Source organism: Salvelinus namaycush, chromosome 10, assembly GCF_016432855.1.
Source record: "Salvelinus namaycush isolate Seneca chromosome 10, SaNama_1.0, whole genome shotgun sequence".
Lineage (NCBI taxonomy): Eukaryota > Metazoa > Chordata > Actinopteri > Salmoniformes > Salmonidae > Salvelinus > Salvelinus namaycush.
The window spans coordinates 26684631-26697717 of record NC_052316.1 but is presented as its reverse complement, the minus strand read 5'-3'; the positions used below and the strand labels follow the sequence as shown (position 1 = coordinate 26697717).

At 41.9% G+C, this 13087-nt stretch overlaps 1 protein-coding gene and 1 long non-coding RNA gene across 2 annotated transcripts; both read right to left on the bottom strand.

Annotated features, from left to right (window-relative positions):
- Positions 1–1930: 1930 nt before the first annotated feature.
- LOC120054511 lies at positions 1931–4071 on the bottom strand. The gene is made up of 3 exons (XR_005477613.1): positions 3966–4071; positions 3495–3558; positions 1931–2959 (listed from the first exon to the last, which is right to left on the bottom strand). It is a non-coding gene; the product is annotated as an uncharacterized LOC120054511 (long non-coding RNA).
- Positions 4072–4429: 358 nt separating this feature from the next.
- On the bottom strand, positions 4430–13087 carry LOC120054273 (protein sel-1 homolog 3-like). The gene is made up of 18 exons (XM_039001694.1): positions 12793–13087; positions 12447–12573; positions 11686–11807; positions 11349–11464; positions 10317–10324; positions 9933–10056; positions 9645–9777; positions 8973–9196; positions 8683–8862; positions 8472–8594; positions 8196–8336; positions 8024–8086; positions 7760–7936; positions 7522–7649; positions 5412–5495; positions 5076–5157; positions 4800–4875; positions 4430–4578 (listed from the first exon to the last, which is right to left on the bottom strand). The coding sequence occupies exons 1-18, from the start codon at positions 13070–13072 to the stop codon at positions 4430–4432; spliced, it is 2337 nt and encodes a 778-aa protein (XP_038857622.1). The 5' UTR covers positions 13073–13087.

Here is a 13087-nt window from a genome sequence, read left to right as displayed (position 1 = left end):
CAGTTGCAGTTTATGCTGTAAATAAGAGCTGATCAAGCAAATACTAGAAAGGATGCTGCTGTTTAGCTCCTAGAAGTTCCCCAACCTATTATGAAATCCATAACTCAGAAACAGAGTAGCAGTTCTACCATCCCCATAATATGAAATCCTTATCTGAAGTACTGTATCTACATGATGGGGCTTAGTGTGTTTCACAGAATACAATCATATCTCACTCATTGACCCACATACGGAGAACAGACAGTTCATTGCATGAAAAAAAATCAGACTTAAACCCTGGGCAAGGGTCTAGGAATGCTGCACACACTGCACATACTCTTGCGGACCCACCATATTTACTCTGGGTAACCCATCATAGTTACGGTTGAAGTCGGAAGTTTACATACACTTAGGTTGGAGTCATTAAAACTCGTTTTTCAACCACTCCACACATTTCTTGTTAACAAACTATAGTTTTGGCAAGTCAGTTCGGTTGTGCATGACACAAGTAATTTTTCCAACAATTGTTAACAGACAGATTATTTCACTTATAGTTCACTGTATCACAATTCCAGTGGGTCAGAAGTTACATACACTAAGTTGACTGTGCCTTTAAACAGCTTGGAAAATTCCAGAAAATTATCTCATGGCTTTAAAAGATTCTGATAGGCTAACTTGACATCATTTGAGTCAATTGGAGGTGTACCTGTGGATGTATTTCAAGGCCTACCTTCAAACTCAGTGCCTCTTTGCTTGACATCATGGGAAAATCAAAAGAAATCAGCCAAGACCTCAGAAAAAAATTGTTGACCTCCACAAGTCTGGTTCATCCTTGGGAGCAATTTACAAATGCCTGAAGGTACCACGTTCATCTGTACAATAGTACGCAAGTATAAATACCATGGGACCACGCAGCCGTCATACCGCTCAGGAAGGAGACGCGTTCTGTCTCCTAAAGATGAACGTACTTTGGTGAGAAAAGTGCAAATCAATCCCAGAACAACAGCAAAGGACCTTGTGAAGATGCTGGAGGGAACAGGTACAAAAGTATCTATATCCACAGTAAAACGAGTCCTATATCGACATAACCTGAAATGCAGCTCAGCAAGGAAGAAGCCACTGCTCCAAAACCGCCATAAAAAAGCCAGACTACGGTTTGCAACTGCACATGGGGACAAAGATCGTACTTTTTGGAGAAATGTCCTCTGGTCTGATGAAACAAAAATAGAACTGTTTGGCCATAATGACCATCGTTATGTTTGGAGGAAAAATGGGGAGGCTTGTAAGCCGAAGAACACCATCCCAACTGTGAAGCCCGGGGGTGGCAGCATCATGTTGTGGGGGTGCTTAGCTGCAGGAGGGACTGGTGCACTTCACAAAATAGATGGCATCATGAGTAAGGACAATTATGTGGATATATTGAAGCAACATCTCAAGACATCAGTCAGGAAGTTAAAGCTTGGTCGCAAATGGGTCTTCCAAATGGACAATGACCCCAAGCATACTTGCAAATTTGTGGCAAAATGGATTAAGGACAACAAAGTCAAGGTATTGGAGTGGCCATCACAAAACCCTGACCTCAATCCCATAGAAAAATTGTGGGCAGAACTGAAAAAGCGTATGCGCGCAAGGAGGCCTACAAACCTGACTCAGTTACACCAGCTCTGTCAAGAGGAATGGGCCAAAATTCACCCAACTTTTTGTGGGAAGCTTGTGGAAGGCTACAAGAAATGTTTGACCCAAGTTAAACAATTTAAAGGTAATGCTACCAAATACTAATTGAGTGTATGCAAACTTCTGACCCACTGGGAATGTGATGAAAGAAATAAAAGCTGAAATAAATCATTATCTCTACTATTATTCTGACATTTCACATTCTAAAAATAAAGTGGTGATCCTAACTGACCTAAGACAGGAAATTTTTACTATGATTAAATGACAGGAATTGTGAAAAACTGAGTTTAAATGTATTTGGCTAAGGTGTATGTAAACTTCCGACTTCAACTGTACGTATGATTCATAACCCTTACCAATAAATCAAGAAGATTCTGGACAACTGCTCAGACAAAAACTGTAATAAGTTAACCAGCAGAAACTAGTCCTTCTGATCGGCCTTGGACTAACCTAACGTAACGGCCCCAAACAGACAGACGTTTAGGAGCCCCAGAAAAAACGTGTGATTCAGCACCATGCGGCTGAAACAAAACAACCAGATAGCAGACTCATACACCTAGAGATGTAGGATCTTAATTTGCCCTATATTGTCACAGCAAAATAATCCTGCAGCAACAGGTTTTGAACATTTAGTCCACAATGTTGCTCGGCGGTTAGGCTATTAGCTGGCCAAAAGTAGGCTACATGAAATGTGCAATACTGTTAATGTAACCGTTTGTAAATGTGAGTTTTCAGTGAATTTATGCAAATCACATAGTTCATCTGCATTTCCTGCTGTACAGAAAAATTCTCAGCAACAAAAGAGTGATCATATTAAGATCCTACATCTGTATCAGTCATATGAGTCTGTTCACTCCCACCTGTCAAGTTAAAATTAGTCAGATATCTCAAAAAATTCAGTTTTATAATATTTACAGGCTTGCTTCCCAACATAAAGCATATACATTCCTTTATATGTTATCTCCTGTCTCAGGCATTTCCTGTGTTGTAATTTCCTGTGCCGTGTAAGACAACTATCAGAGCAGATGATGGAGGATCAATGTGCAGAGGACACAGAGACACACCCCAGACACAGTAACAGCCAGGTCAACTGTCTGTCCATCCCTCAGTAGAATGGACCATAGACCCTGGGCCATTCTAACAGTTCTGGACATTCTGTCTTCTCTCCTGATGGGGTCATTCTGATCCTGCTGTCCATTCCCATTGACTTCTGCTTGATTGACAGGGTATGTCCCTGTCCTGTCATCTACTGCACAGTCAGTGGTATGCCTACGTTGTCTAGCTGGGATGTGCACTTGGACACACTCTGGGGGCAAAGAAACTGTTTACCAGTCAAGCATTGATGTAATAAATCACAAGAGTTTGTCTTGAAAAAACAATGGGCTGGTTTTACAATTTAACATAGGCTTTCTATATTTACAATGGAGGGGACAAAAATAAATATGACACATGCAGAACGGCACAGTATTCCAATGGTGGCTGGTGACCCTTTAAATCGAATGACGTGCTCATTGTAATGGCTGGAATGAAATAAATGGGACATTATCAAACACATGGTTTCCAAGTTTTTGATACCATTCCATTGATTCCAATCCAGCCATTATTATGAGCGGTCCTCCCTTCACCAGCCTCCTCTGATGTATTTAACATTAGGCTGTAGCTGTAACAGATAACCAACTGAGGCAACAGTACCACCGTGTGGCATACATATGTAGATGCCTATACAGAGGTGGTGATAAGACATGGAAATGTGATTATGTTAGGTGGACATCAAGACTATTCATTATTACACTGAAATGTAACAGTATTTTAGCAAGGAGGTATTCAGGAAACTGACTTACCCAGAGCACTTTGGATTAGCACAGTAATCAGAGCAATGATGAGAGTAGCGACAGATATATAAACCTGGAAGACAGGATTTACAGGATCACATTTGCATTCCATTAGACAACTTTGAAATTGTCTTGCATTTTATTTTGTTAAAAACCATGAGCTATCCCGTTTGGCAAAAAACAGGTTGAATCAACGTTGTTCCCACGTCATTTCAACCAAAATAATCAATGTGAAGAGGTTGAATCAATGTGGAAAACTGATTGGATTTGCAAAAAGTCATCAACGTGAGGCCATTTCGTCTTTTTTTCACCCAAATTTGAACCCAAATCCAATGACATGACGAAATTTGAACTGACGTCTGTGGCCAGTGGGATGTGATTGATAAAGGCATTGTCATATGGTTCTGACTAGCCATGGTCAGATCACATGATGAGCAGGAGAAATGGCGATCCTTGTCATACTTAAAGATAAAGGCCTACCAGTGACAGCTGTATAGGGTCTTGAGTCATTTTTCTCCAGGATTTTCCCATGCGGACTCTGAGTAGAGCTAAAGTACATGGTGTCAGATCCTCATCTTCATCCAACTCTACACATCTATGGGGGGAAAACAGAACAAAACAAAAACAAAGCATTGGCATACAGTCTATTATTCATTAGTGAGTCTGATATGATTCTGCTAAGTAGAAGGGGAAGTACCTTTGTAAGAGTCTCTCCACCACAATGTCCAGCCCATCATGAATTGATATGTTTAATCTGTCTCTGATGATCAATGGGACATCATGTCCCTCTTCTGCCAAAACCACCAATGTATATATTCCCTGAGGGTTCATAAGGGAAAAATCATTATGAGAACAGTAATCAAAAGCATGCAAACTGACATGTCTGAATGCATTGTAATTCTGATTACTGTTACTGTTACAGAAGGATCAAAGATTCTGGAGGCTTAATTGTAGCATGTAAATGACAGTGATAATACATGGTAAGACACCTGAGAACTGCCTGCCAGGGCTGCTCTGCTGTACAGTGATATAGCCTGATCAACAGCTCCTAGCCTGCTGCTTGAGTAGTAGTAGTCGCCCATCTTCAGCAAACCTGGAACCAGAGCGATAGCCTGAGTGTCAGTCTGTGCCATCATGCCAACTCATTGTCACTCTTTGTAATGCCAAATGTTTGGCTTGACAATGAAAGCAATGGAGTTGGCAAGAGCACAAACAGATCTGGGACCAGGCTAACAGAGAAACAGGTGCTTTATGTAAACTAGCTTTTCCACTACTGACTAGAGGCTGTGATGACACTGTAGGACAGGAACTCACCAGAATCATGTGGGGCATAGTTCATTGTGGAATGGTTATAATACCTCCATTGACAATCATAGCTCTGCTTCAACTCCTGGAATCAAAAAAGAGTGGTAACTCAAGTGTATGATATGGCTTATGGTAATGAATGTCTCTCTGTCAAGGCCCTGGGGTGTCTTTGTGTGTCTCTCAAATGAATGTGTCACTAATTCTGAACTAATTGGCTTTAGAAGAATATGAGAGATGCAGTATCTTTCCATGAGAAAATAAGAATTCAAATGCCAGACTCCTTACCTCACATAGGTAGGCAACATTATTCTGGGCCACTCCCAAACCTGTTTCAGCGGCAAGGGCATACCTGACCAGAGCCTCGCCCCTTTAGGAACAATACAGAAAAAATGCTACAACAGTACAACAAACTAAGTTTAACCCATACCCATGTACACACACGTGCACACACGTGCACACACGTGCACACACACACACACACACACACACACACACACACACACACACACACACACACACACACACACACACAAACACTGTAACATCAGTAACTCGATTTGACAAATCAAATGAATGAGGGAAATTGGACTGATGAACTAGAGTCTATTTTGCTTCTCTCACCAGGAGCCCTGGAGGTAGGCTTGGAGAGCCTCTCTTACGATGTATCCCAGGTAACCATTCTGCTCACAGATCTGTTTCAGAATGCTAGAGGGCAGGACAACATAATACATAAAACAAGTATTGAATCAGAGAGGTTCATCACATAACGACAACAACAAAGTATTGTTATTATCATGACATCATTATTACCGTAAATCAACAGAAAGTACAGTCGTGGCCAAAAGTTTTGAGAATGACACAAATATTAATTTCCACAAAGTTTGCTGCTTCAGTGTCTTTAGATATTTTTGTCAGATGTTACTATGGAATACTGAAGTATAATTACAAGCGTTTCATAAGTGTCAAAGGCTTTTATTGACAATTACATGAAGTTGATGCAAAGAGTCAATATTTGCAGTGTTAACCCTTCTTTTTCAAGACCTCTGCAATCGGCCCTGGCATGCTGTCAATTAACTTCTGGGCCACATCCTGACTGATGGCAGCCCATTCTTGCATAATCAATGCTTGGAGTTTGTCAGAATTTGTGGGTTTTTGTTTGTCCACCCGCCTCTTGAGGATTGACCACAAGTTCTCAACGGGATTAAGGTCTGGGGAGTTTCCTGGCCATGGACCCAAAATATCGATGTTTTGTTCCCTGAGCCACTTAGTTATCACTTTTGCCTTATGGCAAGGTGCTCCATCATGCTGGAAAATGCATTGTTCGTCACCAAACTGTTCCTGGATGGATGGGAGAAGTTGCTCTCGGAGGATGTGTTGGTACCATTCTTTATTCATGGCTGTGTTCTTAGGCAAAATTGTGAGTGAGCCCACTCCCTTGGCTGAGAAGCAACCCCACACATGAATGGTCTCAGGATGCTTTACTGTTGGCATGACACAGGACTGATGGAAGCGCTCACCTTGTCTTCTCCGGACAAGCTTTTTTCCAGATGCCCCAAACAATCGGAAAGGGGATTCATCAGAGAAAAGGACTTCACCCCAGTCCTCAGCAGTCCAATCCCTGTACCTTTAGCAGAAAATCAGTCTGTCCCTGATGTTTTTCCTGGAGGGAAGTGGCTTCTTTTCTGCCCTTCTTGACACCAGGCCATCCTCCAAAAGTCTTCGCCTCACTGTGCGTGCAAATGCACTCACACTTGCCTGCTGCCATTCCTGAGCAAGCTCTGTACTGGTGGTGCCCCGATCCCGCAGCTGAATCAACTTTAGGAGACGGTCCTGGCGCTTGCTGGACTTTCTTGAGCACCCTGAAGCCTTCTTCACAACAATTGAACCGCTCTCCTTGAAGTTCTTGATGATCCGATAAATGGTTGATTTAGGTGCAATCTTACTGGCAGCAATATCCTTGCCTGTGAAGCCCTTTTTGTGCAAAGCAATGATGACGGCACGTGTTTCCTTGCAGGTAACAATAGCTGACAGAGGAAAAACAATGATTCCAAGCACCACCCTCCTTTTGAAGCTTCCAGTCTGTTATTCGAACTCAATCAGCATGACAGAGTGATCTCCAGCCTTGTCCTCGTCAACACTCACACCTGTGTTAACGAGAGAATCACTGACATGATGTCAGCTGGTCCATTTGTGGCAGGGCTGAAATGCAGTGGAAATGTTTTTGGGGGATTCAGTTCATTTGCATGGCAAAGAGGGACTTTGCAATTAATTGCAATTAATCTGATCACTCTTCATAACATTCTGGAGTATATGCAAATTGCCATCATACAAACTGAGGCAGCAGACTTTGTGAAAATTAATATTTGCGTCATTCTCAAAACTTCTGGCCACGACTGTACACATTTGGTACAGAATACTAAGGACTACAATAAGCTCAGTGACTAAAGGTTTACTCTTACTCTGACACATCAGCCCTGATCTAAGATATTTTTGTGACACTAACAGCTTCATCTGGGGATTCATAAGACATGAGTAACTCAGCACTACGCAGGGTCTCTCGCTCTAAGCCACGCTGTGACAGTGGCACTTATTTTTTATAAATGCAAATACACAGGTCCTTGAATTAGTCCAGCATTTAGTCAGATGACACTTTTCTGCAGGCTACCCTCTGGTGCAGTGGATCATACAGGAGTTTTCTTCACTCCCTGAGCTGAGCGGATAAGAGACTTACATCACAGCCCTCTCTGTGTCCCGGGAGACCCCCTCCATGTTTCCTGTGGACAGGTACCAGGCCGCCTCCACCGCCCCGTCCACGTGACCATAGAGGGAGGAGTTTAGGAAGAGATGAAACGCAGCAGTCTGGGGAGTACAGAAAACACAATGAGTATTAGACCCTTCATAAATCTGTAAAAGGCTTCCAACTTAAAACTCAAGTTGATTTTAAAAAGGATGGGTGAGGTTGGTCCTACCTCATTCTTTTCTGGGTTGTGTGGGTTCTTCCCATTTAAGTGATACACACCCAGGTTAAACATGCCGTCATGACTGCCATTGTGGGCAGCCTGTTCAAAGTACTTGTAGGCAGTCTTGTAGTCTCTCAGTATGGTGCTGTAATACCATCCCAGCCCATTCAAGGCTTGGACTGAACCCTAGGGGTCAGAGATGCACATTAAAGGCAAGCACACATAGACACACATAAACACACACCACAAGGTAGAGTATTACAGCACACATACCTTGGCTGCAGCTTTCTCCAATATCTGAAGACCCAGAGTCATGTTCCTCTTCACCCCCTGTCCCTGGAGAGACCATTATCAATCAGTCCTCTAATCAGTCTACACATACACAACTCATATCTGGCAATATTGAAGTCCTATATCCCCTACTTACACAAGACATGATGCTTACCTTAAATAATAAGATAGAGTACTCATACATGGCTGCAGGATCCTCCAGCTCCATGGCACTCTTAGCGTACCACTTAACTGCACTCCCAACATCCTTAGAGACACCATTTTGACCCCAGAATAGAAGCTTTGCTAGAAGTTTCTGCATAAATGAAGTTGTGTCATTTTCAGATTAATTCCCTTGAATCATTCCTAACTTGACGTAGAAGACACTTCTAAGTACTTTAGTATAGACTAAAAGCGCAATGATTTCTAAGTATTTTGATATATACTGTACCTGTGATTCAACGTCTCCTCTGTCAGCTTGAAGTTTGATATACTGAAAGGTGTCACCTGTCTCATGGGTTAGGCTGTTCAGGTGGTTCTCGTTGCTTATAAGAATGTGCTCAGTGATATATTGCTTGGGGTGAGAGGAAATGTATGGTTAACAGTTATATTAACGTAACAGTACAACTAAAGTTCCTCAAGTCCTTTTTTTATAAATTCACCTGATTCCCCAGTACCCGCCCTTGGTCAATACTGGTCTGTGCCCCAACATTGGAGTAGTAACTGTACGCCATGTCAAAGTCTTTGGGGAACCCGTCAATTCCTTGTGTGTGTTTGTAGCCCAAATGCATGAGGGCTAAACGGTTGTCTCCCAGTGCACCAATCAGACTGTAGACATGACCCTGGAATACACAGAGGTCATAACAAGGTCACTCATCATGGGTCCGGGGTCACATACAGCTCATGACAAAGGTGGCATTACTAGTGATGAGGTCAGATGACTGGTCGCTACCTGCTGTTGGTCCACAGGGGCCCCCAGGCCAGCCAGATGGATGGTGGAGAGCAGCAAGGAGGCGTGGTGGTAGCCATAGCAGGAGGACATCTGCAGCAGGGCTATCAGGGAGGAGGAGGTGGTGGTGGAGTCCATCTGGTTGCTTCCTCTATTGGACAGTCTATTCACTACATGCTCAAACAATCTGCTTCCAAGGTGAAGGGGTGTTCTCCTGTTCTTAGTTCCTACAGGTATCAATGGAGTAGATACTGTAAAAGTAACCAAGAATATGTGAGGTGCAGTCAAACACTACCTGCAGGTGATGTAGGTTTAAGTACATAAGGCACCTGTATGAGATGGGTAGCCTATAGGTAATATACCTGTGGGGAAGTCCTTTTGCTGGGTCTCTAAGAAGGTGAAAAGTGCACGGTGCTTCTTCTGTGCTTCCCAGGTCCATGTCTGCCTACATGTATTCTGTCCAAACCTTCTCCATAAACTGATGTAGTGAGAGTGACACAAACCTGAAAAATCTAACTCAGTCAGATCTGGTTTATCCATAATAATGTGGCATAAAACTCCCCCAGACTCCATATTCACAGTGCTAGGGTTTGCCTTCAAGACACAGATCCATTTGGTGTTGGCACACCACTCACACAGATGACTAAACATGAATCTACACAGTATAGAGCTCACCTGTCATAAAGACTTCCTGGTTGTGTGTCACAGCCTGAAGAAAGGCTGCAGTGACTTCTCTGATAACATCACACTCTCTGTGAGTCTTTTCCAGGCCCTCTAATGTCTTGGCAGGGGAAAGGAAGTTGATCACCTGTAATATATTTAACTGTCATGATACTGTAACAACATGAACATATACCTCTTAATACAGTAGTACAGTAAGACCTGTATAATACATTTCTGTACATTTTCATTTCTCATATTGAACAATTGTTTTTTTTTAAGTTTCAAGGCATTTGGACACACCTTTTCTGTGCCCAAACGATAGTATTTGATTGGTCCAAAATAGCCATGGAAACCTGGCATGAACCTGCCCCCTCCAATCACAAAGTATCCACCAGTGTCATTGTAATGGATGTCACTCTGAAAGCTGCAAAATATTCAACACTCAACATTTGAAAGAAATATTGACACTAAGTTATGCAAAGTCCTGCTCAAGGCTTTTGGTGCAGTTTGAAGTGTGCTAGTCTTAAAAACACCTAAGTTCACTCCAATCCCTTTTCTGTGTTTACATATCAAAATATTTATGGCTAAAAAAAGTTTGTAATTATCCAAAAAGCTTTGATGGCTTACTCAAATATGTGCGTGTGCCCCACCATTCCTCCCGATGTCATTTCAGGTTTAACTTGCAGTGTCACCTGAAAGACACACAAGACATAAATTCATAAATTCACAACTACAAACTCCAATATATAAAGTATGTATAAATATCATGATGTGAAAAGATGGTATGTAGATTCTGAAATGGGACTTTAATGATATACCCCATTCCTAACTGTAGCACCCTAAGCTACCAAGTGTGTCTCTGATGTACTGTATGCATATGTTGTTGCTGTATGTACACTGAACAAAAATGTAAACAAAACATGTAAAGTATTGGTCCCATGTTTCATGATCTGAATTAAAAATCACAGACATTTTCTATACACACAAAAAGCTTATTTATCTCAAAGGTTGTGTGCAAATGTGTTTACATCCCTGTTAGTAAGCATGTATCCTTTACCAAGTTTATCCATCCACCTGACAAGTGTGGCATATCAAGAAGCTGATTAAACAGCATGACCATTACACAGGTGCACCTTGTGCTGGGGACAATAAAAGGCCACTTTAAAATGTGTAGTTTTGTCACACAACACAATGCCACAGATGTCACAAGTTTTGAGGGAGCATGCAATTGGCATTCTGTCTGCAGGAATGTCCACCAGAGCTGTTGCCAGATAATTTCATGTTCATTTCTCTACTATAAGCTGCCTCCAATGTCGTTTTAGAGAATTTGACAGTACGTCTAACCGGCCGCAGACCACATGTAACCACGCCAGCCCAGGACCTCCACATCCGGCTTCTTCACCTGTGGGATCGTTTGAGGGGCGGTGGGTGATGAGGATTATTTATGTCTGTAATAAAGGCCGTTTGTGGGGAAAAACAAATTCTGAATGGCTGGGCCTGGCTCCCTAGTACCACTGCCCAGTCATGTGAAATCCATAGATTAAGGCCTAATGAATTCATTTAAATTGCCTGATTTCTTTATATGAAATGCAACATTGTAAAATATTTTCAATTGATGCATGTTGCATTTAGATTTCTTTTCAGTATATCTTGCTGGTGACAAATCCAATTTCCCATCATTGGAATAATAGTTTATTAAATTCAATTGTATGGTACCTTAGAGCCTTGTATGAAGCAGTCTAGTCTGATCCAGGTCCAGAGAGGCAGAGCTGTGTGGGCTCTGAATGCCTGATCTCCCCCAGACACCACACGAACCTGAATTATGATATCTCCTAAACATTAGACAGTACTTTATTAAATCATAAGACAGACATCTACCATAATGCATGCTGATATCTAATCATAACACTACCTACCGCTCAAAGACACAGCAGCTTGATCACATTCACAGCCCAACATTACATCATAAGTATCAAGTGAGACCGAAACGGAACAAATACACACTAACATCCTATCAGGTGAATCCACAACAAGCTTCCATGCTATGCCTCACCTGTGTCAGTGAGCTGTATCAGAGGAGTGTCGTATTTGCTGTTCTGATCAACATGATGGATGATTCCACACAGTTTCTTGTCACACCACTGCACCAGAAAGACCCATATAGACACTGTGATACTGGGGAAAGGGAGATTAATGAGATCTTTCTCATTCAATTTTCTGTGTCACTGTTCCATAGCTGCCACAGGGAGGAGATTTAATGAATTTGTGTAGTTGTAATCTGTGATTATATCTTAATAATAAAAAATATTATGCATCCATAAAGCATGCCCACTGGTATCATCTTCTACATAGGTTCGTTCGCTGATCGTTCAATGCATTGTTTAAAGCATGTAAACAATAAAGAACTGTAGCATATGGAAATGTATATGCTAAGTGAATTAAAAATGGAAGTGAAATGAGCTGTCAGCATTGAAAAGACAGAGATCTTTCTGTAACTGACCTAAGGAGGTGCATGGAGTCAGAAACATCAGATGACTGAAACTATCATTTTCAAAATGCTAAATCATGGACCCTTTTAGTTGAACTTTAAAATAACTAACTTTGTAAGAGAGGTCACAATATATTGTATAATTAATTTGGCATTATACTGGTTATAACTATTCATGTTTATGTGAGTCATTCCAGGTGACATTGTCAGTGCACTTGCAGAGTTGTTTTCCACAAGACTACCCAAAGGATCAGCTCTCATGATAACGTAGGGAAATGTGTCATGAATGCAAATAAATACTATTTAGAGGGAAGTTAAATCCAAACCTGGGCTGCTCCACAGTGAGGACACGATCTCTCTCAAGATCTCTGTTGATGAAAGGGTGGATCTTGCGAATCACTCCAAAACTCTTTCCAGTGCTAACCATTGGAAATGTCAACATATCCACAGTGTCTACAAATCAATTCAAGAAAATATTAGTATACACTACAACTATAATAAGGACTGAGAATACCTTCTTTAACAAAATAAATAATATGTCAGTATTTTTCTTTCTATGTCTCAATTCACTGGCACCAAACTGTTTATCATAAAGTGTACTTGACAGCAATGTGAGTCTAATTGTAACACACACATATAGTACAAAACATGATTGGTTGATTGAGACCAGACCTGACTCATGTGGGCACTGGCGGATTCTGTCTCTGGTCAGCTGCCACATAAGATCAGCCATCCAGGAGGGGCACCCAGGATAATGTCTAGCTGGACGGTCAGAGGGAAGTACTGCCTGAAGCACTTTGAACGTTCTCACCAGGGACCCATTGTATGTGCTGGTCCTATTCACATGGCCTTTGTCTCCTATGCCTTGCTCAAGGTGGTCCAACCAGGCTCGAACCATCACATTATGGACGTCCAATGTGCGCCTCATGAAGAGGTCCTTTCTGTAGGCCATGCCTGGAGGGAACCA